The 26,647-nt window shown below is 49.8% G+C and overlaps 1 protein-coding gene across 6 annotated transcripts in view; it reads right to left on the bottom strand.

The window, feature by feature from the left end:
• Positions 1-251: 251 nt before the first annotated feature.
• Positions 252-26,647, bottom strand: part of DIP2A (disco interacting protein 2 homolog A) — a 112,849-nt gene continuing 86,453 nt past the window's right edge. For 4 of the 6 annotated variants that reach the window (XM_039480381.2, XM_039480377.2, XM_039480376.2 and 1 more), the window contains 21 exons: positions 24,926-25,062; positions 24,214-24,294; positions 22,875-23,002; positions 19,995-20,109; positions 19,148-19,349; positions 18,065-18,174; positions 17,898-17,978; positions 15,099-15,222; positions 14,698-14,819; positions 14,461-14,572; positions 13,515-13,624; positions 12,551-12,681; positions 11,872-12,040; positions 11,232-11,402; positions 9,794-9,823; positions 8,901-8,962; positions 8,047-8,104; positions 5,872-5,946; positions 3,764-3,938; positions 2,979-3,102; positions 252-2,135 (listed from right to left, as the gene is read on the bottom strand). In XM_039480381.2, the coding sequence (XP_039336315.1) occupies positions 1,883-2,135; positions 2,979-3,102; positions 3,764-3,938; positions 5,872-5,946; positions 8,047-8,104; positions 8,901-8,962; positions 9,794-9,823; positions 11,232-11,402; positions 11,872-12,040; positions 12,551-12,681; positions 13,515-13,624; positions 14,461-14,572; positions 14,698-14,819; positions 15,099-15,222; positions 17,898-17,978; positions 18,065-18,174; positions 19,148-19,349; positions 19,995-20,109; positions 22,875-23,002; positions 24,214-24,294; positions 24,926-25,062 (2,570 nt within the window). In that variant the 3' untranslated portion in view covers positions 252-1,882. The remainder of the gene's footprint in view (positions 2,136-2,978; positions 3,103-3,763; positions 3,939-5,871; positions 5,947-8,046; positions 8,105-8,900; positions 8,963-9,793; positions 9,824-11,231; positions 11,403-11,871; positions 12,041-12,550; positions 12,682-13,514; positions 13,625-14,460; positions 14,573-14,697; positions 14,820-15,098; positions 15,223-17,897; positions 17,979-18,064; positions 18,175-19,147; positions 19,350-19,994; positions 20,110-22,874; positions 23,003-24,213; positions 24,295-24,925; positions 25,063-26,647) is intronic. The other 2 variants (XM_039480379.2, XM_039480378.2) reach the window with 1 other exon arrangement.

Genomic DNA, 26,647 nt, shown 5'->3' on the forward strand with positions numbered 1-26,647 from the left:
ATGCTGCTATTTACTCAGAGGTAGAATTATAAGAAATTTAAATTTTTTAAATACTTTAATGTGCTTTCTAGATTTTATGCTGTAGGCATAATTGCTTTTACAGTCAGAAAAAAATGCAAAATAAAATACATCCTGTTCAGGGTAATTTTAAAACCCTTCTCATACATTTCAAAATGCAGAATTACAAAGTCAATAACTTTTATTAACATAATGATATAAAAATTTTAGTGTGATATACAGAATTCCCAGAGTAATTCTAAAACATTTTTAATGCACTTCTTAAAATCTTAATTTACAAGACACCTTGTCTTACCACCACTGACCTTTCAATACAAAAAGTTTACAATTTTTGTTTGCTATAAAACTACGACATTAAGATTGGAGTTAGGTAGTTTTCTCCTTTCCCTTCCCAGCCATTCTATTGTAAGGAATGTCCTCCGTTAGACAACTGCCCAAACCTCTATATGTCAACAATAAGTTACATAGATTCTGTACATAATTACAAGAGGATTATTAGGATTCCAGTATGTCACAGCATACTTTACCACAGTCCAACACCATGGGCAAACAGGGCTACTATGCACAATGCTATTTGTAGCCAAACAGGAGTAAAATGTGAGAGCTGGGCCAGTTAGCCAGACTCATGTGTGGAGAATTAATAACAGCTTTGTTAGGCACTGATCCAGACTAATTCTGGAAAAACCTGGTTGTTTCTGTGAAGCATGCATGATTCACAAAATTTTCCGCCCTCAATACCCCAAAACCCAACAATTTCATAACATACTCTTAATTAGCTATATAAAAATAATCTATGTTTTAGATTCGTGCTTGACTTCAAATTCTTAGAAGTAACTGAAGGATTTTACATTCTCTTCTTTTGACTTAGGTTCTGTATTTTAGATGACTCAGCTTAGTCAAGTTTGAACAAAATAATAAAATGATTTGGCCAAATTTTATAGGCACACAACTCAAAATGCAAAAGGCAGAATGCAACCATCTCCACCTTCAATGTGGGGCAATGGTGTTTCCTGCTACCCCTCAACTGTACTGCCGGTACTCATCAAACAGTACGATGGATATGAAAACCTTAGACTTTACCACCAATGCTTTTATATCTGATGGCTTGGAATAAAAACAATAAATCAGTACACTTCCACGAGAAGAATTAATATTGTAGTGTTATGAAAACTAGCAATTTAACAGCATAAAGTTAAAAACCAGGAAAGTGCTGGCTTATCTTTCTGAAACAAAGCATCTAACTTGACAGTCCAAAATGGCACTTATTGAGTGTCAGTGACAATATATGCTGACAACCAGCACGCTTGTTTCAATAAAGAAACTGGCAGAGGAGGCACTGCGTGTGACCACACTGCCCTCTGTGAGTACAAAGGATGGGTCCGGCTTGCTTCCTTTCCATCAACCTCCTGTGAAACAGAAGTGAGGCAGCTGTACTCATGGCCTCAAGTTTCTCTCCAGCATAAATTCTATGTAAGAACTTGTCATTTGAAATGGGAATAACTGAATTTTAAAAATCAGGAACTATATTTTTAGCCTAAAGAAAGTGCAAACTTGCAGTACAGCAGAGAACCGCGGTGCCTGTGATTCCTCACTAGGCCCACGCCAGGCCTTTCCTTTCCTTCTTACTCCATCTGTTAAAATACCAGCATCCATGTTTTTGTAAATGTACTTGGCAGATTCAAAATATTTCTTTAAATAATTCAGGAAGTACTTTCTAAAATGAGCTGCGGGGAATTGCTGAGAGGAATCTGTAAAAGCACAGGAAGGGGTAAGTCCCGGTGGGGAGGCTCTGCAGTGCCTTCCCACATCACACCTTGGATTGCTGGGACTCATTCATCTCTGGCACCTGGGCTGGTGCACGTGCTCACATGTTGTAGGCCACATAGATGGGGTCCAGCTGGTCAGCCAGGAAGCCGTCTCGCAGATGCATGCGCTGCTTCTCACCCCGAGAGTTGATAGGGATCACCCCTGGGTCCACAATGACCACCACGCCTACGACCAGGTAGTGCTCCTCCAGCACCACGTTGGTCACCAGGGCCACCAGGTCCAGGGCATCCTGCTCTAGCCCATCCAGCTCCACCACCACCACCAGCAGGTTGGTCCAGGTGAATACAGCACTGCAGAGAGAAGAGAGACTGGGTCACATGGATACAGGCACAGGCTACAGGGGCCAATAAATGCTTGGGAAAGGGTAGTACAAATAAGAGTGAAGAACACTAATGTCACACGGCTGGTTAAGGCCATTCACAATCTAAAGATCAGGCCAGATCCATTTTACAGGAATGTCTATTCCAACTAAAGCTTTTAGCAGAAGCACTATCTGATGGTGAAAGCTGTACCTGTCCCAACACGAGTTCCCTACAGGTGAAGGAGTTGGTGAAACCCCGTCTCTACTAAAAATACAAAAATTTGCTGGGCACGCTGGCACACACCTGTAGTCCCAGCTACTTGGGAGGCTGAGGCAGGAGAATTGCTCGAACCTGGGAGGTAGAGGCTGCAGTGCATTGAGATCACGCCACTGCACTTCAGCCTGGTGACAGAGCAAGACTCCATCTCAAAAAAAAAAAAAAAAAAGTAGAAACACTTCAGGATGAGAACTGTGGAAATCTTAACATTTTGCCTGTGCATTTGGGGACAATCTCTTGGCTTGCAACTTATAAGGAAAAGGAGAAAACAAGCAAAACCCAAACAAAGGCAGCAAAGTGTGCTCTGGCACCATGTTTGCAGAGTCCACCCAGAGGGAGAACACACAAGAAGTCCTCAGCCCTCTCTGGCAATGCCCAAGGCAGACAGAGCTCATCTATGTGGCACCCAGCTCCACTGCAGCCCAGGGTGACAATGCAGGAGGCCTGTGCCCAGGGCCCAGCAGTCCTTGGCTGTGCTCCAACTGATGCACAGCACTCATGCCCAGAGGAAGGCTGGAGGGGCCATGTGGAGCTGCCCTCTGCCTGGGCTCTTACCACTCAGCGATGCTCCTGTGTGCTCGGATCACAGAGGTCTCGATGTCGATGGGGTGGTACCGCATGCCTCGGAGCTCCAGAGTTTCATCCAGAGACCCAACCACATACAGTGCATCATGCCGTCCTGTGAACAGTGTATGTTTACATGTGCCTGTAAAGCGGGGCACGCAGAGTCTGGACACGCGTGTCCTGTGATGCCAACCAGGACTCTTGGGCACAGGGAGGTCTCAACTCAAATATCATGAGGTCCCACACCACATGCAGAGAGGGTGATGGAGGTACTGGCAGCACAGGCTGTTATCTCTGCAGCACAGAACCACCTCAGGAAAGTTACAGCAAGTGTGAGCGTATTACTAAAAATAACTTTTACTGGGATGGGGAGCATCTATAGGAGCTACCGAAAGTTCTGCCTTGTCTGGCCAGTTTGTGGTGGCTGTGCAGAGTCCTCTGGACGTTGGCCACAATCTTTAGCAGTTGTGCGTGGGAAGCCACTGGTAACGACAGTGGCTGAGAGGCCAGCCTGGCCTTGGGGAGGAGCCTGGCAGTTTTATCACCAACACCGTCCCCCACCCCCTCAGCAGAGGCCAGTGGCCAAGCACAGTGAGGGGCTGTCATGGAGGGAAAACAGTATTTTCAGAGAAAATGGCTGTCAGAATATCATTCCCCCACGCTGAACAATACCAGGCCACAGCAAGGAGTGAGGTGTGCCAGCAGGTGACCAAGCTCTTGGGAAGCCCAAGTCCTCCCCCACAGCAGTCACGTGGGACTTCACCACAACCCCTCACCTCCACTGGCATCGGTGAGCTCTGTTCGTCGAAGAAAGCCAAGGTAGCCAGTCCTTGCCCAGATAGTCTGTGTGTCTCCAAAACTCAGCCGGGCACTGAAGTGGTCAGCATGAAGCGCCTCCTCACCGTAGACTGTGTAGTAGCCGGTGGCATTGTGGGGGCTGCTCACCCAGATCTGGTGGGGCCCAGAGGACAAGCATGTGATGTATTACCGGCTACTGAGTTCAGATTCTGTCACGAGACGTCCACTAGCCAAGAATACTGCTCCAGAAAACACTGAACCAAGTGGGAGCGGATAATACCCATTGTCTCCTATCTTATGAACTAAGTTAAATTACAGGCACAGGCAGCAAACGTCACTTTTCTCTCCTTAAATAATGTGTTTCCTCCTTTGACCCAGGAATGATATCTCTAGGACTCTATCCTACGTGAGTAAGTAGAGAGAGGTAATTCCACCTTCCTCATTGTCAAACAATTAAGAGAGGGCTGGGAGCAACCTGAACTCCACAACAGGGATAGGTTGAAGGAATGAGGGTCCCTACAGAGTGGAGAGTGTGCGGCTGCTCAGACTCACAGTAAGACAGAGGCTCTGACAACAGCATGTCCCATAGTTAACATCAGCCCCATGCATGTCTGTGTGCATCCACCTGTCTGTTCAAGTGTTGGTGTGCACCCACATATCTACACACATAAGCATCTGTGTGCATCCACGTATAGACCAGGGGACCAGAGCTTCATCCATGGAGGCCTGTGCCTACAGGGCCAAGCGTCGTGGGGCCCTTCTAGACACAGAGCCTGTCTAGAACCCACAGTCAGTTCGTCTGCCTCTAAGGTGCCGCTACATGGCAGCATCTTAAAGAGGAGAAGGGGGTGGCCAGTAGGGGCGTTTCCCTTGAGCAGCTGCCACGAGGGGTAGGTCCCCATTCCTGGCTCAGACTCTCCAGCTCTTGGGGAAGGAGAAGCAGCGTGGCCACCCTTGCTCTGTTCGGTCAGACCTGGGTTTGGCTGTCCAGGAAATGGGATGGTTGAGAGGAGGGTCCCTCACTCCATCCACACTCAAGACTGGGGCCCAGGACACCTTCCCATCAGGACACGGTAAGACCACCTGAGGTGGCACATGCTCACACCCTTGTCCCAGTCAGAAGAAGCTGGCTGAGGCTGAGTGATTTTCCTCTGGGCGTGACTCGATGGGAGCCCCAGTCTGGCTTCACAGCAGAGTCCACAGATGATGCCTGTGCCCACCTGGTTTGAATACATCAATGTGACATCACATTCCCCAAGAAGGTAGGACTAGGAACCTGAGACCTAAGTTTCCATGGTAACAGATCAACCTAAGTTTCCATGGTAACAGATCAACCTAAGTTTCCATGGTGACAGATCAACCTAAGTTTCCATGGTGACAGATCAACCTAAGTTTCCATGGTGACAGATCAACCTAAGTTTCCATGGTGACAGATCAACCTGCACATTTGGGACACGACTGCACTTCAAGCTGCCACCACTGCCTGTAATGGGTCAGGCCTGTCCCAAATCACAGGGAGACAAACATGTAATACATGTAGACATTTCAACCCAACAGATTCCTATGCAGCCTCTGTGTCTCCAGGGAGACCCACACCATCCACCCTGTGTCCTCAGGACAAGGACTCTGAGCTCCTCCCAACTTCCCAGCTGCTGGTGGAGGCCCTGAACTCTTCTGGTGCAGAGTTCTCTATTGCCACTTTCCCTGGGTCTGTGCTCTTGGCTGGGTGCCAGGGACCACTTTTAAGCAGCAGCTGTGGGGTCCTTCCTAAGGTAGCTGTTTTCTACACTGCCACTGGCTTCGTGCAGCTCCTCCCACCTGCCAGTGCCTCAAACCTTTAGGTTTTCCTCTGTTAGGTCAACCTAGGGACGAGGCAGTTTGTCCCATAGCACCCCAAAATCCTACGTAGGAACTGGGTCTGGGAGGTACATAGGGAAAGGGCCAAATGGTTTCTGGTAGATTCCCAAAGGCGTGTGTGATCCCACAGTTTAGAATTCCCAAATCTGAAGCAAAAAGGAAAGAAAAGTGAAGCTGATGAGGCTTGAGAGCTCACACCCCCTCCCACCGGCCCCTGCCCTCAACTCACCTCTCCCAGGTGTGAGTCTCCCAAGGGCCCTTTGGTCTCAGTGTGTGCAATGATGACCTTCACACCAGGGAGGATCTGCAAGGAGGAGAGCTATGTCCCTTGTTAAAGAAAACATGACACAAGACGCTCTTGATTTAGTGACAATAAAATTAAAATAACGTCCTTCGGAAGCTGGCCTGCAGGACTGATGTGCTTATGTCAGGTCAGGAAGTTTAGAGGCCACTCCAAATTTGACTTTGAATTTTGAAAGAAATAAGAGATGTTAACAGAAATAAATTGTGAATCTTAGCAAAATTACTCCAGTTCCTAAGAATGAACCCCATCTTTGGGTGTCAGGAGGGGCAGAGGGTCACTAAGGCTATGAAGACAATCGGCCAGGTGACGCTGACGAGCACCCATCCAAGGGGTGCAGTGGCCCTGCTTTGCCCAGCCCCGCAGGAGGCACATGCCTGTGAACTTTATCGAGGTCCGGGTTCTCGGCTAGGAACCTGACCATGAGGAAGTTTTTCCTGCCTGTGACTCCAAGTCAGTCCAAACACTGAGCAGTGGCTCTGTGCCAATTCAGGATGGTGAGAAGCCACCATCTGTTACCTGGTCTCCCCAGACCCAGTCCCAGTGGTTCCTCACTGGGCTCAAGTCAGACCACCTGAATGCACAAGGCCTGGCTGCTTGTTCTGTGTCCTCAGTTTCTTCACGCATGAAACCGAGGCAATAACATTGCAGACTCAGGGTGGGCAAGAGGAGGGGAGGAGGGGCCACAGGGAGGTGTGGGCCATGGTTAGCACCAGACCCTTCCCCGAGGGGCAGGACTCTTCTGTTTCCCCAGTTGCTGTTGGAGCCTCCACCCTCTCCTTGCATGTCCCAGTTGAGCCCCCAAACCAGAGCTCTCTTTCCAGGACACAAACCTATCAGGCCAAAGTGATTCTAACAGCAAAATAGGAAAGAATGTCCAATAAAAGGGGGTGAGTTAAACAATTACAGTGCAGCTGTACATGCCAGGACAGGAACAGCCACAGAAAAGAGCTATGTGCTGGCCCAATGACCCAGGGAAACCCGCTGAGTTTACACCAAGGACAATGCAGAGCTGTGTGTGACAGCAGCTCACATGTCCCTGTGCTCAGAGAAAGGAGGATGTGCTGCAGCCCAGGGCTCCGACAGCTGTGCTACCCGCTCAACTCACCCGACTGCACTCTCAGCTTGTCTACTTCCTAGAGTGACTTTAACAGGGCACGTAGGAAGGGAGCTATTCAAGTCCCTGCACCTGCATGTGAGTTCACTCACTCACTCCTCCTGCTCCCCACTCAGCCCAGTCCTACTGGCCTCCTTGTAGCTCCCACCTCAAGACCCTCACAGCAGCTGTGCCTTCTAACCCCAGACTCACCCGCCGCCCTGCAGGAGTCTGTGTGCTGGACATCCTACGGCTTGGCTGAGTCCCTCTCTGGGCCCCTCCCTGACTCCCCACAGGTGGCTGTGGTCATGGCAGTGAGTGAACAGAGTAAGGATGGCCAGGCTGCTTCTCTTGCCTCCGGGGTTGTGAAGGCACCAGGGCCCCCACACCCCCACTGGATGCACAGCAACGCCCACTCACACCAAGCCTGGCTTACTCTTCATGCTGCCTTCCTGGGCTGTGTGGTTTTTCCTCCTTCCTTTGAACCTTTCCTGGTTCAGAGGATGCTATTCTGTGCCTACACCTGCTGACCCCTTGCAGCACCTGTTTTTTCTGGGAGACCTCAGGCTGTCTCAGGATCCCCCAGATCCCCCGAGGCTCTGAGGACCTCTTCCCTGCCGACACCCTAAACCAAGGAATGAGATTTTGCCATCTCCAATTTAGGGCCAGGGCCGTTCCATTTAACTCTACATGGGTAGGTGGGCCAGACTCCTCGCTCCATGTGCCTGACCCCAGAGGCCTAAGGCCTCCCACCTGCCCAATGGGAGTTCTTTATTCCTGCACCTGAAGTTCTCCCTTTCTTGGCACTGAGCTCAGATGTGTTTAAAGACGTAACTAAGTAATTCTATGTGCCAGCTGCAAAGAAGGGAAGGAGGAGCAGCCGAGCCCACCCCAACCAGGAGTTGACCTGTGTTCATCAGAATTGCAGCCCCCAGCGCCCCCTACAGGGTGGTGCTTCAGACAAAGGTCTCACACGACTCAGAATGCAGCGTCTTGGCTTCCACTACCTTTCCAGACTCCATCAATGGCAGGCTGTGCGGAGAACCCCGTTCTACCAAACGTACCCTAAAAAATAAGGGAATGATTTCAGCATAAAATTTGCTGCACAGGCAGTAATGTCTAAAAGGGCAGATCATGAGGTTGGAAATGATCACTCTGAGGGTCTGTTGACAACAGTCAGGGTGTCGGCAGGGACACCCCACAATGCTGGGTCCCAAGTGCTGCTGCCCGCATGTACTCGCCATCCACCCCATGTGCTCACAGCAGCTCACTCTACATTTCTTTTAGGTCGTCCCTGAATCCAGCAGGCCCCTGGCACCCAGTAAGCTAAACCTAGTGTTTACATCAAGCTCCAGTATGGCCATGTCTAGGTTTGGGATCTGAACTTCAAAGCTGGGAGGGGCCCTGAAGCACATCTGACCACAGACCAGCAAGCACACACTGTGTGCATCCCATCATTTATCAAGATGAAAACAGATTCTCTGACAGCATCAGGTAAGAAACGCTCTTGCCAGCAGATGGATGACTTGTCTTCTACCTATCCCTATCCTATAAAAAACCAAATGTCACATGGATCACTCTTATTCTTCCTGGTTGTGCGACAGACAGGGATGTTCACTGCAGCCCTGGGGACATGGGCGCACAGAGACAGACATCGAGCTCCCCTGGGAAGCACACCTAGAGTGGGGCCCACAGCTCTCCTCTTCCTCGTGGTGCAGATGGCCCAACGCAGCCAGCTGTCCGAACACGTGCCCATCTGGGTGCCCAGGTGGGCCTGACTTGGCCCTCCTGTCCTCTTATGGCTGGGTCCCCGGGGATGCCACTGGGTATGAATGGGGCCCAGGCAGGCTGAAAACATTACCTGTCATGGCGCAGTGCCCGCATGTCCACATAGACGGTTGTGGGGTCTGGCCCAGCTGTGCCCTGGAAGGAGAGCGGCAGAGGAACTTCTGTTGGGGGTCTCACTTTCATCTTGTTTCCACAGGCACAGCTGCATGGCAGCTCCTCCTGGGCCCCCGGGGACACCCAAGAAGGTAGCAGCTGGGCTCCCTGCAGCCAGTCTGCCTAGGGGCTCAAGGTCCCCGGGGCAGGGCAGGCTGACACCTTCCATCCAAACATCCACACAGCTTGATAATACTGAGTGAACCACTCATGACTCTGAACACACCATATCATGCCACTTTACATTTCAGTTCTAACATCTTTCTATTCCCACTGGTCTCTTGTTGTGATGAAAACACCATTAGGATCTGAGGGGCATTTCCACCATGCTGGCAGGCAGGGCCCAGCCTCTCACCAACCAGCCTATTTCTACTGGGCACGGCTCACAGCAAGACTCAGGTGAGATGGATGGCAGCCTTCACCTTTCTCCTCCCTTCCTGACTTCTGAATCTTACAGTTAACATTAATCCTGACTGAAGGACACTATGTGTCATTTTATTAGATAAGGAACATCAAATTAAATGAGTACTCTGATCAACAAAACCCTTCAAGATCCAGACAACATAACCTGTGTCTGCACTGGAATTAAACACACCCATTCCTCCCAAGGCAATGTTATGAGGATTAACAATTTTTGAAAATAGTTTTACTTTTAAATTTGGATACAAGGGAGCTTTTGTAATATGTCAAGGAATATCCACTGTGAACAAAGTAAGACAGCAAAAGAAACACGTCTGTCTAGAATTCACGAGAAAGTCACATGAACTCATGGGAGGGGGAAGCAAAGAGGCACCAACGAGGTCAAGGTCATACCTGCTCAGCCAGCTTTCCCAGCCTGTTGGGCTGACAGAGGCCAAGGAGGCCAGCAGAGTGAGACAGGGAGGAGACAGCCACAGGAAACACACACAGAAGCAGCAGCCACATGAGAAACACAGGGAAAGAAAGAGCAAAACCCACCTCCGTATCTCAAAGAGCAAACGTGAACATCCCATAACATCATTTCTGCAATTGTGTGGCACCTACACCCTTCTGATGTCTAGCAAGGAGGGCTGGGGCTTGCAGATGCAGAGCCACTAACATACAGGCCGGCACCCACGCTCAGCCACAGCCCACAGCAGGCAGCGAGCTCACAAAAGACTCCCACCCAGCCTCCTCTGCTGTGTGACAAGGGGCTGAGGCTCGAGTGGCCAGGGGTCTTGTCATGGTGAAGAGGGCGTGAGCAGAGCCACTGCCTTGCCTTGCGTGCACTGCCATGAGGGGGAGGCACAAGGCCAAGCAAACACTTTGGAAACAGAGACAGACCTGCACCCAGCACAGCTCTGCCATGGGCACATGCCATTTCCTTACAGCTACTCTTGCACTATGTGGGTGAAAAGAGCACTCAATAGGTAGGGTATCTAAAAAGCTATTTGGCTTTAAAATGTTATTAGAAAGAAATCAAATTAAGCTATTAGCACAAAATCTGGGAAACAGCTGTAGTTATCTGAGGAAGCAGTGAACAGCAATGCCATGGGCTCTTCAGTCTCTGAAACTTGGTGCTTTTTTTTTTTTTTTTTTTTGAGACAGGGTCTCGCTCTGTCCCCCAGGCTGGAGTACAGTGGTGAGATCTTGGTTCACTGTAACTTCCTCTTCCCAGGTTCAAGCAATTCTCGTGCCTCAACCTCCCAAGTAGCCAGGAACACAGGCGTGCACCACCAGCCAGTTAATTTTTGTATTTTTAGTAGAGACAGGGTCTCATCATGTTGGCCAGGCTGGTCTTGAATTCCTCACCTCAGGGGATCCGCCTGTCTTGGCCTCCCAAAGTGCTGGGATTATAGGCACGAGCCACATTCCTGGCCTGAAACTTGGCACTTCCTTTTAATAAGACATTTCATGGCTTCAAAAATGAATTTGGGTCAATACAAATTACCACATTTATTAATGTTTCAATTTAATATTGCTAGATTTCCTAAAACAGTAAGTTCAATCTTGCTTTAAGAACTTAGCTATGTATTATATCTAAGAGAGTTTTACAGGTAAGGTATTAGTCACTGCTCAGAAACAATTTGTATTTTTTCAAGCCTTTGTTCAACTAGAATATTTTTAAAAATAAAACCCTTGAAGCTAAAATGTTACATGGAAATGAAACATCAAAGGCTCAGAGAAGGAGAAATAGACCAGGCAGGTACAAAACTGACATAAACTGAGAAACTCTGGGTCTGCACGCTGCCAACAGCCAGCTTTGGAGAAGCGCAGGGCCCAAGCACCTTACCTGGAGGCAGATGGCCACGTTGACCCTACACCCGAATGTGGTGCTGACGGCGCGGGCCGGCAGACCCAGGTCCTTGAAGAGCTTGGAGAAGGACTGGGTCAGCGCAATCCTGGGCCGCTCCTCGGCGACCACCATGCATGTGCGCACACATGACAGGTTCACCCCCTTCATCTGCGGGAGGGGTGAGCAGTCAGGCCACAGCCACAGCCCAGCAAGGTGCCACAGCCCTGAGCACTGTCTTGGGAAGTCTCTGGGTGGGCACACAAAGGTGGAGCTGGACACCAACCTCCTCTCCTCAGGCTGTGTCTATCCCACAGAATCCTAAGTGTGGATGCACTAGAGGATTCCCATCTGACCTGCATCCCACACCTGCCCTGCCACATGTCCAAACCTCTACCCTGCTATTCCACAGGGATGCTGCCCTACCCCACACCTTCCTCTCCTGCGGGGTGTGAAGCTGCAGAGGCAGGTGGGCCATGGGAGGAGGAATGTGTACACAGGGCCCGCAGGGGGAAAGGGTTTTCTCTACTTCCACAAACTGCAGGGAGGGGCCTTGGGAGTCTTGTTTTGTTTTGTTGTTTTTAAACCTCCCAGGGCTGTGGGCTGCAGCACACTCGGACGCCCAGGTCTGGGCACTCACCCTGAGGACACCGGTCTGCGCGCCCAGGCCCTTGGTGCACATCTCCATCACAGAGTAGGAGCAGAAGGTGACGCGGGCCTTGTACTGGCTGACGGCTGACAGCCACAGGGACACATTGCTCTCCAGCTCCAGCGGGGGCACCAGCACTGACTGGTGTCCCGAGTAGACGCTGTGAGAGGGAAGGCTCGTGAGGCTCCGCTTACCCACCCAGCACCTGGGCACTCCACTCTTCCCTTCTTCAGGACATTTCTTTTACGGCCATGACAGGGCACAAATCTGTTCTGACGCCAAGTGGGGAGTGAGTGGAAAACATGCCACGGTGGGGAGGTTGGGGGGGTGGCAGGCACGGGGTCCTGATCTCTGCTCCAAACACTTGGAGAGTATCCAGGGACACTGTTCCAGAGGCACTCACTTCTAGAGATGGATCACTACTTTGTAGTGTTTGAAGGAATCAAGCAGATTCTTCCCAAGTACTAATAATGGACAGTGTATTTAATGAAAAATGTATTTTCACTCAATTTCAGACTCAGACTCCAACCCACTTCATCCACAAACAAACCCACTCACACATGTCTCAGCTTGCTGAGCACTCAGAAAGGTGCCTTACTTAGAAGGCCACGGTTCCTATGAGCCACATGAGCTGCTGCCACCTAGCAGGCAGTAGGGACCCTGCACTCACCTGCACAGACACCACAGGGCAAAGCCAAGGCCACAGTAGGGGTCGAGGCAGATGGCAATTTGCCGTGACGGGTACAGCTCACACTGCAGCTTTATGGAGCGGCACAAGGCACTGGTGGCCGCGTGCGACATCTTAGGAGTAAAATAAGGTTAAAAAAAAAAGTGAAATGAAATTCAGTGATGTGCAGGGGGAGAGATGGTTGATGGCAGCAACTGCTCTCCACATGGCTAGACCATAGCTCCGAACTTCCAAACCTCATATTTATTTCCTTAAAAGATGGGTGGCTCAAATCCCCAATATAACCTAAGCAATACCCAAGAAACGATACACTCAAAATCTTTGAAACAAAATTTCAAAATACTGAATTTCCTTTCTCTCTCTCTCTCTCTCTCTCTCTCTCTCTTTCTCTCTTTTTGAGATGGATTCTTGCTCTGTCGCCCAGTTTGAAGTGCAATGGGGCAATCTCAGCTCACTGCAACCTCTGTCTCCCAGGTTCAAGCAATTCTCCTGCCTCAGCCTCTTGAGTAGCTGGGATTACAGGTATGTGCCACCCCACTCCACTAAGTTTTATATTTTTAGTAGGAACAGGGTTTCACCATGTTGGTCAGGCTGGTCTCGAACTCCTGACCTTGTGACCCACCTGTCTTGGCCTCCCAAAGTGTTGGGATTACAGGCGTGGGCCACCGTGCCCAGCCTGGATACTGAAAATTTTTAATTGAGCTATTGGCTCCCAGCAAGGAAACAGATTCATCAAAGTCACCAGTTCCTGGAAGCCGGACAGTCATAAATCAAAAAGTTTAGACATGACCACAAAGCATCAAAATATGCATTACTCTCAGGCTAATCACATTTTAGGGGTTTACTGGTATTTAACACATTAAGCAGCAGTATTGTTGCTTTTTCTGTCCACCCCGCTCCCCCCAATTTCTAGGGGCTGAAGCCAACATCATTTCAGAGGACCTACCTTCACTCCCGCTAATATCCCAGTGGTCGACACGCTGAAGTCCAAGTATGCGAGGACATCGGGGGAGGGGGGCCTGAAAATGCTCGCTACCTTCTTTTTCGGGATGTCATCTGTTAAACAGGAGACACCAGCAATATCAGTATGTTCCTGCATTTATTCTGAGTGCTCTGGGCTTTCACAGGCGAGAGGTGACGCATGATTTGTCCTCGGGAGTCCTGCAGACAGTGAGCTCAGACAGGAGTAAGGTCACAAGGATGCAGGCTATGTGTGCTCAGAAAAGCGTATTTCATTCTTCATGGAAATGCTACCCAGCCCCACCAAGACCACACTGGGCCTGTGGGCATGGGGGACGAGGCAGGCAAGGAGGAGAGACATCACATCACCAGGGCAGGCACTGCTTCCCTTGAGGCAAGCCTGTGAGGCTCTGAGGCCCTGGCCAGCTGTTCTGCTCCGAGCCTGCCCTCCCCTGCACCAGCTGCCCTGGCCCAGCCCCATCCAGCCCAGACTCAGACAGGTCCACAGCAGACGGGAGCCAGGGGGTTTTCAGACCCCCGCCCCACAGGCCCTCAGGGGGCACAGTGGCATTCACCAATGATGGGGACAGGGATGCTGGTGTGGTGGCAAGTGGTGGGAGCTGTGTCCCCAAAGGGTTCACAGAAAGCCTCAGAGAGCTGCCAGCCCCCATGCCAGCAGGAGGTGGGTGAGAGGGGCAAGGCTGTGCTCCGTACCACTTGGAAATGGGTATGGCTGCCATGGGCTGAGTGGAGAATGGATTCGCACACGGGATGGGGACCCCTACTCCTCACCAGGGCCCAGGGGCCGCCCCTGCCGTCAGCCAGGCTCCTGCCAGGACTGCTCTCGCCTCATGTGTGTTTTTGGACGGCAGCCAGGCCACACCTACAACAAGGGAAAAGGGACTAGTCCTGGGCAGTGTGAGGGCACTTACCTGTGTCTAGGATGGTGGGCCAGGTCCTGATGTCCACGGCGGCAGCAGCCTCCTTGGACCTGAGCAGCCGTGTGACGGCCTGTGTGGTGAGGACACATGCAGACTTGCTGACCTGCAGGGCGAGGGGTCAACGGTGGGTGAGTGGGGCCCCTCCAGCTGCCCAGAAAGGGGGGCAGCAGAGGGTGGCCTGGCAGCCTCCCACCCACAGACCCTGTCCCGAGGGCCAGGCGAGCGCACCTCCACGATCATCTTGACGGTGGGCAGCGTGGTGCCTAGGTTCTGAGGGTGCGGGGGCCGCACGGTGACAGGTACGCAGCCGCAGTACAGGCAGCCATAGAAGGCGGCGATGAGGTCCACCCCTGCGGAGACAAGGACCGGCCATGAGGAGGGCGGCCACAAGAGGCTCCCACTGGCCTCTGTTCACAGTTCCTGCAAGAGAGGAGGCGGGCAGTGCTGGGGAGGATGGGGCTGACTTTCAGGTTTCCAAAGGGGAAGCTGAGCTGAGGCAGACAGATGCAGAGAGGAGGGGCTGAGCTTGGTTTTGGAAGCTGCTTCGGGGAGGGAATATCTGGGGGGCTGCTTAGGGTAAGTGACTGCTTACAAAGAACTGCAGGTGGACAGCCCCACAGTGAGCCCACCTGGTGGGTAGACCAGAGCCACATGGTCCCCAACACTCAGTCTTCCCTTCTCCATCAGAGCCGCAGCCACTCTCTCAGCCCTTTTGTGCAGCTGGACACACGTTGCAGTGCTTGTGACGGTGCCCTAGGAAAGTGATCACCGAGCTCATCTGCATGCTGGTGCCTGCAGATGGGCTGTTCGCAGATGTGCGTGTTTACCGCATGCACGCCACTGCACACAATTGCCTTGTGATTATCCGTGATCATGACATTGTGTCAGTCCTATGTGCCCTCACCATGCTGATGTCTTTTTCTTTTTGGTAGAGATAGGGTTTCACCATGTTGGCCAGGCTGGTCTCAATTTCCTGACCTCAGGTGATCCGCCTGCCTCAGCCTCTCAAAGTGCTGGGATTACAGGCATGAGCCACTGCACCTGGCCCACGACTATAGTTTCTCTTCTCGCCATCTGTGTACTCTTGCCAGCAGTGAAGGGACAGGCATGCAAGCATCTCCTGCATGGTCCCAGCTGAGAGGGAGATGCGGCCACTCCATTCACCCAGGGCAGAGCCACAAACACATGGCTAAAGACCTTTCTGGCCTTTTCAATAAAATATTCCATAAAGCACCATTATAAATGAATAGTAAGTGATGGGCAAGCATCCCTCAGTTGTATTACCGTGCATGCCCACAGGCCGCCTTACTGAGCCTGGGCCTCTGTCATCTAGAGCTGGCTTCTCAGAGGTGTCTGTCCACCTTCTCCAGAGCTGATTGCACCCACTCATTGCTTCACCCTGTCTCTCTGCTGATGGGTTTTGGGCTATGTGACCAGTTTAGTGCAAACAGAAACACCTTGTAACCCTACCCCTCTGCTCAGGAAACTCATCCTCCCTGATCCCATGCCAGGCCTCACAGCTTTTTTAGTCCTTAAGAAGATAAAAAGTGCAATTCAGTCTAACAAATATAAAACTCCAGAGCAGACCAGTGTAACATCAAAACTCCCCACTTCTCAAGTGGTGGCTTCTACTGACAGAAAGCAGCGAAAAAGAGAGACCAGTGGAAGCACTTGTGTGCCATGCCTAGGCACAAGGGCTGCGCAGATCCTGAGAGTCCAAATCCTGGGAGCCTTACCAGTCCACGTAAGTCAGGGCCCTGTCAGGACAGAACCTGAGAACTGGACCAGGACTCAAAGCCCCCAAGGCCCTGGATCCCGCCGCACCCTTGGGGGAAACCCGGAGACCCCCAGCCTTGTCTGTGTCCCTCCATGGTTCCACCTGGCCCCCACCACACTGGCCTCCTCTCCTGCCTTGAGCCACTGTCCATCACTGCTTCATAGCCCCTGCTACCCTGGCTCCATCCAAAGCCCCCTCCCCAGCACTGCAGGTCACATCCCTCCACTGTACTCATGCTGAGGTTCTCACCTAGGCTGATTTTACCATGGTCAATGGTAAATCATTGGCTGGCTGTAGGCTTTAGAACTCAAACAGTAAGTCATAAAATAAATGTTTACTGGGCATGCTTCTAGATCAGGCTCCCCAAACTACAGCCCGCGGGCTGCATGCGGCCCCCTGAGGCCATTTATCCAGCCTCCCGCTGCACTTCAGGACGGGGCACCTCTTTCATTGGTGGTCAGTGAGAGGAGCACAGTATGTGGCGGCCCTCCAACGGTCTGAGGGACAGTGAACTGGCCCCCTGTGTAAAAAGTTTGGGGATGCCTGTTCTAGATGCTTCCAATAAACCAGAAAAAATCTCTCTCCTACAGAACTTGTTTTCTAGCAGGGAAGACTGATTTTAAAGCTGTTAAGAATAGGGGTCCTTTTTATTTAACACTGTGTACATTGCAGGCATCAGTAAGTATTTTTTGAATGAATGAGCAATACCAAAAGCTAGACCAGCATCTTCTAAGCCACAGTGACCTACTCTACCACACCAAAGCTTAAGAGTTCTTACGGCTTGTATGGCGCATGGTGCAGGAGGGTTTTTAAATCATTTAACTTTCTGTTTCCACATTTTGCATTCCTGTCCACAACCTGAACATGAAGATTACAGTTTCTCCTTGGCATCCCAAATGCTCCTAGCATAGTGGAATGCACACAACAGGAACTTGAAACACATGAGAATTTCCAAATCAGCAGCAGGAACAGGGTCGGAAGCAACATTTGCCATTTAAAAGCTGTAAATAAATGTAGAAATTCTAAATGCCTAATTGTTTCTTAAAAAACATTTCCTAATTTAGCTCACAAACTTAGAAGTATTTACATGTATGCGGTTTTTAATTTTAAAAACTGGAGCTAGGCCAGGCGCGGTGGCTCAAGCCTGTAATCCCAGCACTTTGGGAGGCCGAGGCGGGTGGATCACGAGGTCAAGAGATCGAGACCATCCTGGCCAACACGGTGAAACCCCGTCTCTACTAAAAATACAAAAACAAATTAGCTGGGCATGGTGGCACATGTCTGTAATCCCAGCTAATCATGAGGCTGAGGCAGGAGAATTGCCTGAACCCAGGAGGCGGAGGTTGCGGTGAGCCGAGATCGCGCCATTGCACTCCAGCCTGGGTAACAAGAGCGAAACTCCGTCTCAAAAAAAAAAAAAAAACTGGAGCTGATAAGACTTTTCCTGCTAAACACAAAATCAGTAGAAATACTATTGTGTGAATTGTGTGGAAAACAAGGAACCTACAAAGGAAGGGGCAGGCCGAGAGAACCACACCGGACAAGGGGCCGAGCCCACAGGCACACTGTTCTCTACACAGGAAAACCACCAGGGCACTGGCATCACCAAGTAGACAAGCAACGGGCTCCACCAGCCCCGACGCCGCCTCACCTTGGCGTTCAGCAGCAAGAACAGCGGGTGGTCAGGGGTGGTGTGGGCACGCCACTGCAGCACGTCAGCCAGGAACAGGAACTGCACGAGAGGGTGATGTGGTTACTGGCAGCCTCCGGGGTATGGACACCCGTCCACCGCCCCTCCCCTCAAAACTGGCCTGTTACCTTCCGTGCCTGGTCACTGTCCTCCAGGTGGGCGAGCTCTCTCCCAGAAGCCTGTGCGATTCTCTTCCCAGCAACCAGGTTCCCGACGATCATTGAGGCTGGTCCAACCTCTAGAAATGGGGAAATTCTGAATGAGATGCTAGTAACTTCTCATTCAGAATGAGAAGAAAAAAGTCATGTGACTTTTTTTCCATTATATTTTTTATTTTGAAAACATACTTGAATGAGGCATTTAACTCTTCTATTGAGATACAAATATTCAGAAAGCCAGCTACAATGTTCATGCTAAGTGACAAACAGAATTTCTCTCTTAAATAAAGAAGTTTACTACATGACATAGCTCAGAGGATATGATTTAGCCTGAGTCACAGCAAAATTCTTAACATATTTTGTTTTATTGTACTTTATGTATAAATCAGGAAATTAAATCTTCCTGATGAAATGTATTTAGTGATATTTTATGTGTTCAATAATTAACAAAAAAAAACTTTGTCATGTACTAAAAATCAACATGATCAAAGAAATGAAAAACTGCATTAAGTTAAGCCAGTCTTTAAAATTAGCTTTTAAAGGTGTAAAATGAGGGAAGGAAAGTTGACCACTTGCTGAGAGATTTCCAAGGTCCCATCAACCCAGTGTCTGTGGCAGGTCCCAGGGCAGAGGCAGGCAGCTGGCTCCTGCGGACAGGTATGGCTCGTGCCCCATAGCACAGCATGGCCACAGAGGCACTTTTGACTTTAAGCTCCAGTATGATCCTGGGCATCATTTCTAGCCCTAAGGAGCCATCTCCTAGCCGTGCAAAGCTAAGAGGCCATCCTGGAGTTTATCATTACAACTGGTTCCTAACAGGCAGGTGCAAACCACCATGCAGGGCATGTGGTTAAGTTCCCCCATGCGTAGCTAGTTTCAGGCACACAGAAGATAGCACCATTTTGGGGTGCACCCTCGCTCCGGCTCTTGACCCTAGCCCCAAAGGCATGGGCAGTTGGCACTGGAGGGCCTAGCAGGGCTGCACCCTAACCACAAGCACAGCTGCTATCAATGCTAAGAATAGAGAGCATCCTGTTGTTAGGTACGACTAACCTGGTTGTTTCTGACGAGGTTTGGGGAGGTTGGTCACACAGGTGTGAGGGCACATCAGCACGTTACATGGGTGCAGTGTCCCTTCCTGAAAGCGCTGTTTGGTTTCAGAAATGTGAATCCCTCCAAGAGGAGCCTTGGGCAAGGTGTTGGCAGGAACCAGGGCCAGACAGTACACGCCCACCTGGTGGATGCTGTCGATGGCCTGAAAGGGAAGGACCCTGCTTGGCCCAGGCCCCCAACCTGAGGCTGGGGAGATGCTGGGTGGGGGACAGGAACATCCCCTACATGGACCTCTTCTCCAGGCCAGGAAATGGAACTCTGGACATTATGTTAGATGAAGAGGAGTGTGTACAGTTTTCTACCGTTTAAGTCAGAAAGGGGAAACACACACACAGTATTTGTTTACCCACGTCCATAAATCTGTGACCAGAGGCTGAGGGATGGGGCAATGAGGAGATGGTGGTGAAAGGGCACAAACCCTCAATCAGACAGGACGAGGAAAGTTTTTTTCTTTGAGATATATTCAGACTGGTGAACATCACAGATAATGTATTGTACATTTCAAAATCACGATGAGAGTGAATTTCAAGTGTCCTCACCATAAAAAAATAAATATTGAGGTGATGGATATATTAATTATTCCATATTGTATTTATAAATTATAACATCACTTTGTACCTCATAAATACATAAGGCTATAATTTGTCAATTTGCAATGAAAAATACAGATAAACAAGCTGGAGGCAGGGAGGACAGGGTGGAACAAACCAACCACTTGGCGCTCGGAGTGGAGTCGGGGGGCCAGCTTGGGAGATTCACCGAACCACAGGCCGTGCAGGGCGCCCACCTGCAGCACACGGCTCATCCACTGGAAGCTGTCCTCCTCCGAGGCATCTGGCCGCTGCTCAGCTACCAGGACGATCCGGTCATCATGCAGCACAGTCACAGAGAACACAGCAATCCTGAGGGATGAGACATGGAAATGGCCACACGGCAAGACGCCGAACAAGGCACAGATGCATTCTCACCTCACAGTGGAAGAGGCAGGCTGTCCTTATATTCAAAATGTAGTCTGTCAAATGGGGCTACCTGCTGCAAATTTGTAAAGTAACTCATCGTTCTAATCTCAAGGACGATTGAAATGTGTCTCAAGTCACAAAAAACAGAGAGGACTTCAGGGTAAAGCGAAACAGCCAGAAAGACACATATTTTTACAAGAAAAATTTCTTTAATCTGATGTTAATTTCCTTGTGCACAAATCTGTCTAAAAGTTCTATTAATTACGTTTTTTAATACAACAGACTGCACCTCTCTTTTACTATAATCTATTCACAATTATTGTGATTAGCATAGTTAGACCTGTCTTTACTACCTTAAGAATTTCAACATGTCCTCCTTTTTTCTGTGTTGCCTTTTTCTTCTTTTAGATTTTGAGTTGATATAAGACAGAGATAAAATATAAGATGATGATCTTTATAAAATAAGATGATGATCTCCCCATCAAACCAATCATTTTAGGATGTCTACCATTCTGACTCTGGGACATTATGGATACACCTTCTCTTGTCCTTTCCTATGACTTGACTGGTGTGTGTACACACAAACACACACACACACTTTTATACAACAGACCTTACCTAATATTGAGTTCTCCTTACTCTCTTATATCTTATAGCACTTCCTGAGTTTACTTCTCTTAGTATCTTGACCAAAACTGTTTTCACTATAGACCTTTGTATGTCAAAACTTCTGAAATTTACATGCTTAAAAGTATTTTTTACTACAACTGCACAACTGACAATTTGGGCAAATTGGGTGCACTGTTATCTTGTGCCAGTTCCACTGTGGGGAAGTCTGATGTGTTTTGCTTGGCTTTTTTGTGGTCCACGGTGAGAACACAGATAAACTCAACATGCCATATGGCCCTCTGTGGACCATTTCCCAATCCAGAGAACTCCAACCACCTGCTTCCTCAGACAATCCCTGCTCCACTCCATGTATCCCTTCTTCCTGAGTCTGCTATGTGGACACCAGCCCTTATTCTCTCCCATCTCTCTTAATAGTTCCTTTAAAGTTCCTATTTTACTTCCAGAGTAGTTCCTTAATCTGACTTTCCACCTTTTCAACTTGTTCTCTAGCTGTATCCATTCTATGTATTCCATCTAATGTGTTCTTTGAACAATTACTTTGCTAGCATTTCTAGATCTTATTTCACGCTGCAAATCTTCTATTGCTTTTCTTCCAGTAACATATAATTTCAATTGGTTGTGGTTCCACTTCCAGGTTCCTGTATTCCTCAGCTCTTCCTAATGGGGCCAAGTAGGCTATCCTGCCTGCAGATGCAGTTACCCAGACCCCATTATTCACTCAGGCTTGCCTCACCTCGTCAGGATCCTGCTTTGGGGGTGGAGGCTTCTTTCATCTCCAGGTACAATCAGGTACAGGTGGCCCTGGGTAGGGGCTCTCCCCACTCCACCTCAAAGCAGGGTTTGGGCTACCTTGATGTTATCCCTAAGGACACCTGCCCAAAGTGTCCCCCATTTCTGCTGTGAGGGGCAGTTCATGACCCTAGCTGTGTTACCCTCCTCGTGCACACCCATACACACAGCCTGCCTGGCCAGGCCCCCTGAGCAATCTCCCACCTTCTCTGTTGTCCATCTTTTGGGCTTCTTCCTCAAGACTGACCATGACGACACATCACTTTGCAGAATCCCCTCATGATTGCTTTGAGGGGTACTCAAAGGCAGGGCCTGGCCTGGCACCCAGGTACCTTAGTTTTAGTAACAAAAGGCATGCCCTTGGCCAGGCACATTGGCTGACACCTGTAATGCCAGCACTTTGGGAGGCCAACAAAGGAGAACTGCTTGAGCCCAGGAGAGTTCAAGACCAGCCTGAGCAACATAGTGAGACCCTATCTCTACAAAAAATTTTAAAAATTAGCCAAGTGTGGGGTGTATGCCTATAGTCCGAGCTACTCAGGAGGTTGAGGTGAGAGGACCGCTTGAAGCCCGGGAGGTTGAGGCTGCAGTAAGTTATGATCAGGCTACTGCACTCCAACCTGGGTGGGCAACAGAGCAAGACCCTGTCTTTTTTTTTTTTTTAAAAAGAAAGGCACCCACTTGAGAAAAATAAAATTTAAAAAGGTAGCTGGCTGAGTGGACCAATTAGGGGAAGAGCTTCCTCCCAGACAGAGAGCTTGGGAATAGGAGCAAAATTCCCCTCCTGTGGCCCCTATGCCCAGAGGCGTAGGCCCAGACGTCTATTTCTTTGCTCAAGAGAATCTCTTAAGGTCCTTGCTTTACACATGTAGAAAAGTTGAGCTGATTTTCATTCCAGAAGCAACGTAGGGTATTGTGTGTCTCACAGAGAAAATGGTACTTTTCTGTTTTAATTCACATTCTAAGGTTATTAGGAACTTGGACCCATTTCTCCTTTGCTTTACTCAATTTTTCCCTCTCTGATTTGTCCCCTGGAGCCTTTGCCCAAAATTTTACATCAAATTCCTTATTTTCTTGAGGAATTCAATGAACTCTTTGGACAGTGAGGATATTAACTCTGGTATCACTGCTGCAAATATTTTCCTTTTTATTTAGGAGCTTTCTGATGTACAACGATGTTTAGATTTTATGAATTGAAATTTGCTGGGCTTTCCATCTACTACGGACAGACTTCCCAAGCTGTAAAAGGAAGGAATCTACTCCCGGCACAGGGGTCCGCAGCGCATCACCTGCCTCTGTAGACAAACTTCATGGGTTCCACGGCCAGTGCAGTGGCTACAACATCATCCGCATTGTGTCTGCGAACTCCAGTGACCATCAGCCCGTCCAGTTTGCCCACGATGAAGACCAGGTTGTCCTGAGGGAAATGGTGTGGGTCAGGATTCCACCCACGGGCAGAAGCTGGACGTGCCAGGACCATGGTCAGGCCCCCCAAGAAGGGGCCAACAGCACAGGACTCTCGGGCGCCTCGCAGTCGGGTCAATGCCCACAGACCCAGTGTGTAGCGCAGGCCCTATGACAAGCCAAGCTCGGAAAAGGGGCAGGCTGTGTGGAAGGAAGCAGGGCTGGTGGGGCAGTGTTAGCAAGGGAGTCAGCATGGGAAACGCTCACAAGTGGGAGACAAGCTGTGGTTGGAGTCTGTGAAGGACTGAAAACCGCTGCACTAAGGGTAGGGGTCCCAAACCCGGCAATAGTGACCTTCTGGGTTGACAGTATCGTTGCAGGTGCTGTCCTGGGCAGTGTTGGCCACGAGCAGCATCCCTGGCCTCTAGGTACTTACTCACTATATGCCAGGAACGCTCCCCTAACATGAGTTGTGACAAGCAAAAATGTCTTCAGAAGTTGCCAGAAGGCCGGGCGCGGTGGTTTGCGCCTGTAATCCCAGCACTTCGGGAGGCCATGGTGGGCAGATCACCTGAGGTCAGGAGTTTGAGACCAGCCTGACCAACATGGAGAAACCTCGTCTCTACTAAAAATACAAAATTAGCTGGGTGTGGTGGCACACATCTGTAATCCCAGCTATTTGGGAGGCTGAGGCAGGAGAATCACTTGAGCCCAGGAAGCGGAGGTTGCCGTGAGCCAAGATTGCGCCACTGTACTCCAGCCTGGACAACAAGAGCGAAACTCTAACTCAAAAAAAAAAAAAAAAAAAAAGAGGTTGCCAGAACTCCCCTGGGAAGGAGGGTGCAAAACTGCCCAGCTGAGAGAAACACTGGGCCAAGATGTTACAAATAGAAGTATTTATTTTTAAATAGTTTAGACATCCAAAGTGATATAATGAATAAATGAATACTCATGGACCGGCCACTCCATATAAAAAGCAAAACACCCTCATCCATCCCTGGGACCCCCGACTCGGGCCTGTGTGCAGGACTGCACACTGATCTCAGAGGTGTGGACGGCCCTGCACACAGGTGAGGTGATGGGCGAGGAGGTCAGTGTGACCAACCAAGGCCACATGGAAGGTCAGGAACAGCCAGGACAAGAGCAGGACTGCAGCAAGGTGTCCCTTAGCTACGCCCCCTACCTTCTCTTACTGCCAGTCCTAGTATAGGAGGACATACTCACAGGCCCAATGAAGCCCAGCAGGCCCGTCCTGGTGAAAGGCCTGTCAAAGACGGGTGACCCTCCTGCGGTGACTGGAACTGTCTGCACAGAGTGGAGAGGGGCACAATCAGGCTGTGGACAACCAACTAACTCGCCAAAAAGACCCAGCAGGTGGCAGGAGACTCAGCACCACATGCATGCCTGCCACGCCTGCCAACCAGGGGAAAAAAGAGGCTGGCACTGCATAGGCCCAGTTTCTGTGGCCTGGCTGCTCCACCTCCTGGGCAGGCCTCCTGAGGCAGGACAAGAGCATGTCTTTTACCTCTGCTCTGTGTGCGTGGCCTCCCCTGGCCTCAGTAGACTTGTCCTGAGCAACTCACATTACAACAATGCAAATGTGGCAGAGGGCTGGTTTCCCTGGGGCCAGAGTGAGTGCCTTCCTATCAGCCACCAGGCAGCACCCACATGCCCTTCTCCCATGCAGGACCGTGGGAAGCACACTGACTCTCAGCTTCCCACAGCATGCCTGGTCCTGGTCCTGGTCCCGGCCCCACCCTCACTCTGGGAGGATACACAGAGGTGTGTAGGCCATGTGCCAACAGCCCTAGGAGGGCCTGTGTGGCAGGAGACCATCCCCGACACCACTGCAATCCCCCAGCACCCCGCACACTTGGGGCCCCCTGAGTGGTCACAGAACTTAACTTCAACAGGAAAGTCAGGAAAAGGGACAAACCTCAAACACATTCTTCGTGATTCCAAGCAATCCATAGTAGGCTGTGCCAGTTGCACTGGAACTGACGCATATTTCTCCCACTTCATCAGTTTTACAAAGATAAGGGGTACCTTCTAACTTCACAACACATACATTAGCTAAAATGAGAAAAAAAAAAAAACTCAGAATAATGAAGAACATGTTTAAATGGATCATTCAGAAAGCTCTCCTTGCTGCTGTTTGTGCAGTAATGGAAACAGGATATTATACACACAGCGTCTTCTTATAAGGAGTTTTATGATGCACATGCCACCCAGTTGTAAGTCTTAGACTGTATATGTAAATTTTTATAACCACTGTAAGGTAACTAGAAAGTACAACACATCCTTCATGTAACAGGCCCCGGCTGACAAAATATGTCCTCTACGATAAACAAACCCTGTGCCTCCTCCTATCCCACTGTCCTCTTGGGGCCATGTGGGGTGCTGCTGGCCCTGGCTCCTGACTATCACCACCACAGCAGCTCCTGCACCAGAGCCTGACAGAACTCTGCCCCATGCCTGCTCCCTTTCTAGTAACTTTGTTTTAAATGCTGACCTGCCATGTGACTCCAGACTAATCTTAAGTCCAGGAGTGCCTCTAAGATGTCTTAATGGAGAAACATCTATTCATCTTAAGTTTTGCCTATCCTCCAAAACAACCCTTGATGCTGCTGTAAACGCCACAAGCTATGAGGCCCAGGGCACTCCCTCAGCCATGTGTACATTCCTTCCAGAGCACAGATGTTTCTCCCCAAGACGTAGGCCCTGGGTCTGGAGGGTTGCAGCGCAGAGATCTGCCTGTCTTGCAGCCATTCAAGACCATGATTCCGTCAGTAAGTTCCCCAGCAGATCGCCCTTTACTGACAAACTGGATCTGCCTGCCTCCTCCTTCAGTTTCTTAGCTCTTTCTGCTTTGGGGGTCCAATCTGCACATATGCTCCTTTTCACGGAGCCTGATGGCGCAGGCCTCAGCATGACTCCTCCCACAGCCCCATCACCATAAAAGACTTAGCAGAGAGAATGCAGCCATGCTTGGCTCATGTGGAAGGTGATGCTTGTCTGCACTTCAGGCAACCGTCCAGGCAGCCCTCAGTGCCACACAACACTCACAGGCACACGCAGAGATGGGGCAAGGTCACAAAAGACACAAAGCACTACATATACCCTTGACGCCGTAGTGAACACAAACGCCGCAGGCTTACACAGGGCAGACTGAAAAACTGCTGAAGACAAACCACCCGTCGGATTCACCATGTGGCTCAGTCCCACAACAAGGGGCATAGTCAGGGGGCTGTGGAGCATCATGGGAAACAGAGGTCCGCCTGGGGGAGCGCTGCGCACACACCTAGAGAGCACTACACACGCATCTCATGTCCTAATCCACGTTTTACAAATAAAATGCGTACAACTACAGATGTTCCTTAGATTCATTCAGAATCATGACCTCAACATGATTTTCCAGGAAAGTTTAAACAGCTACCTATATTTTCCCCATAACATAAATAAGTGAGATCTCAATGATTGATGTATGTGAAAATGTTTTGGCCACAGGTTTAAGCACTGTACAAGACTGACAGGTCCATTTCCAAGTAGAAATACAGGAAGAAAATGATGTCATTCATATGAATAAAAAGTAGAGCTAGAAACACAAGCTGAAATGCTCATCTTCTTCAGTGAGGACCCAGTGTCTGTGTACATACAG

Source organism: Saimiri boliviensis, chromosome 18, assembly GCF_048565385.1.
Source record: "Saimiri boliviensis isolate mSaiBol1 chromosome 18, mSaiBol1.pri, whole genome shotgun sequence".
Classification (NCBI taxonomy): domain Eukaryota; kingdom Metazoa; phylum Chordata; class Mammalia; order Primates; family Cebidae; genus Saimiri; species Saimiri boliviensis.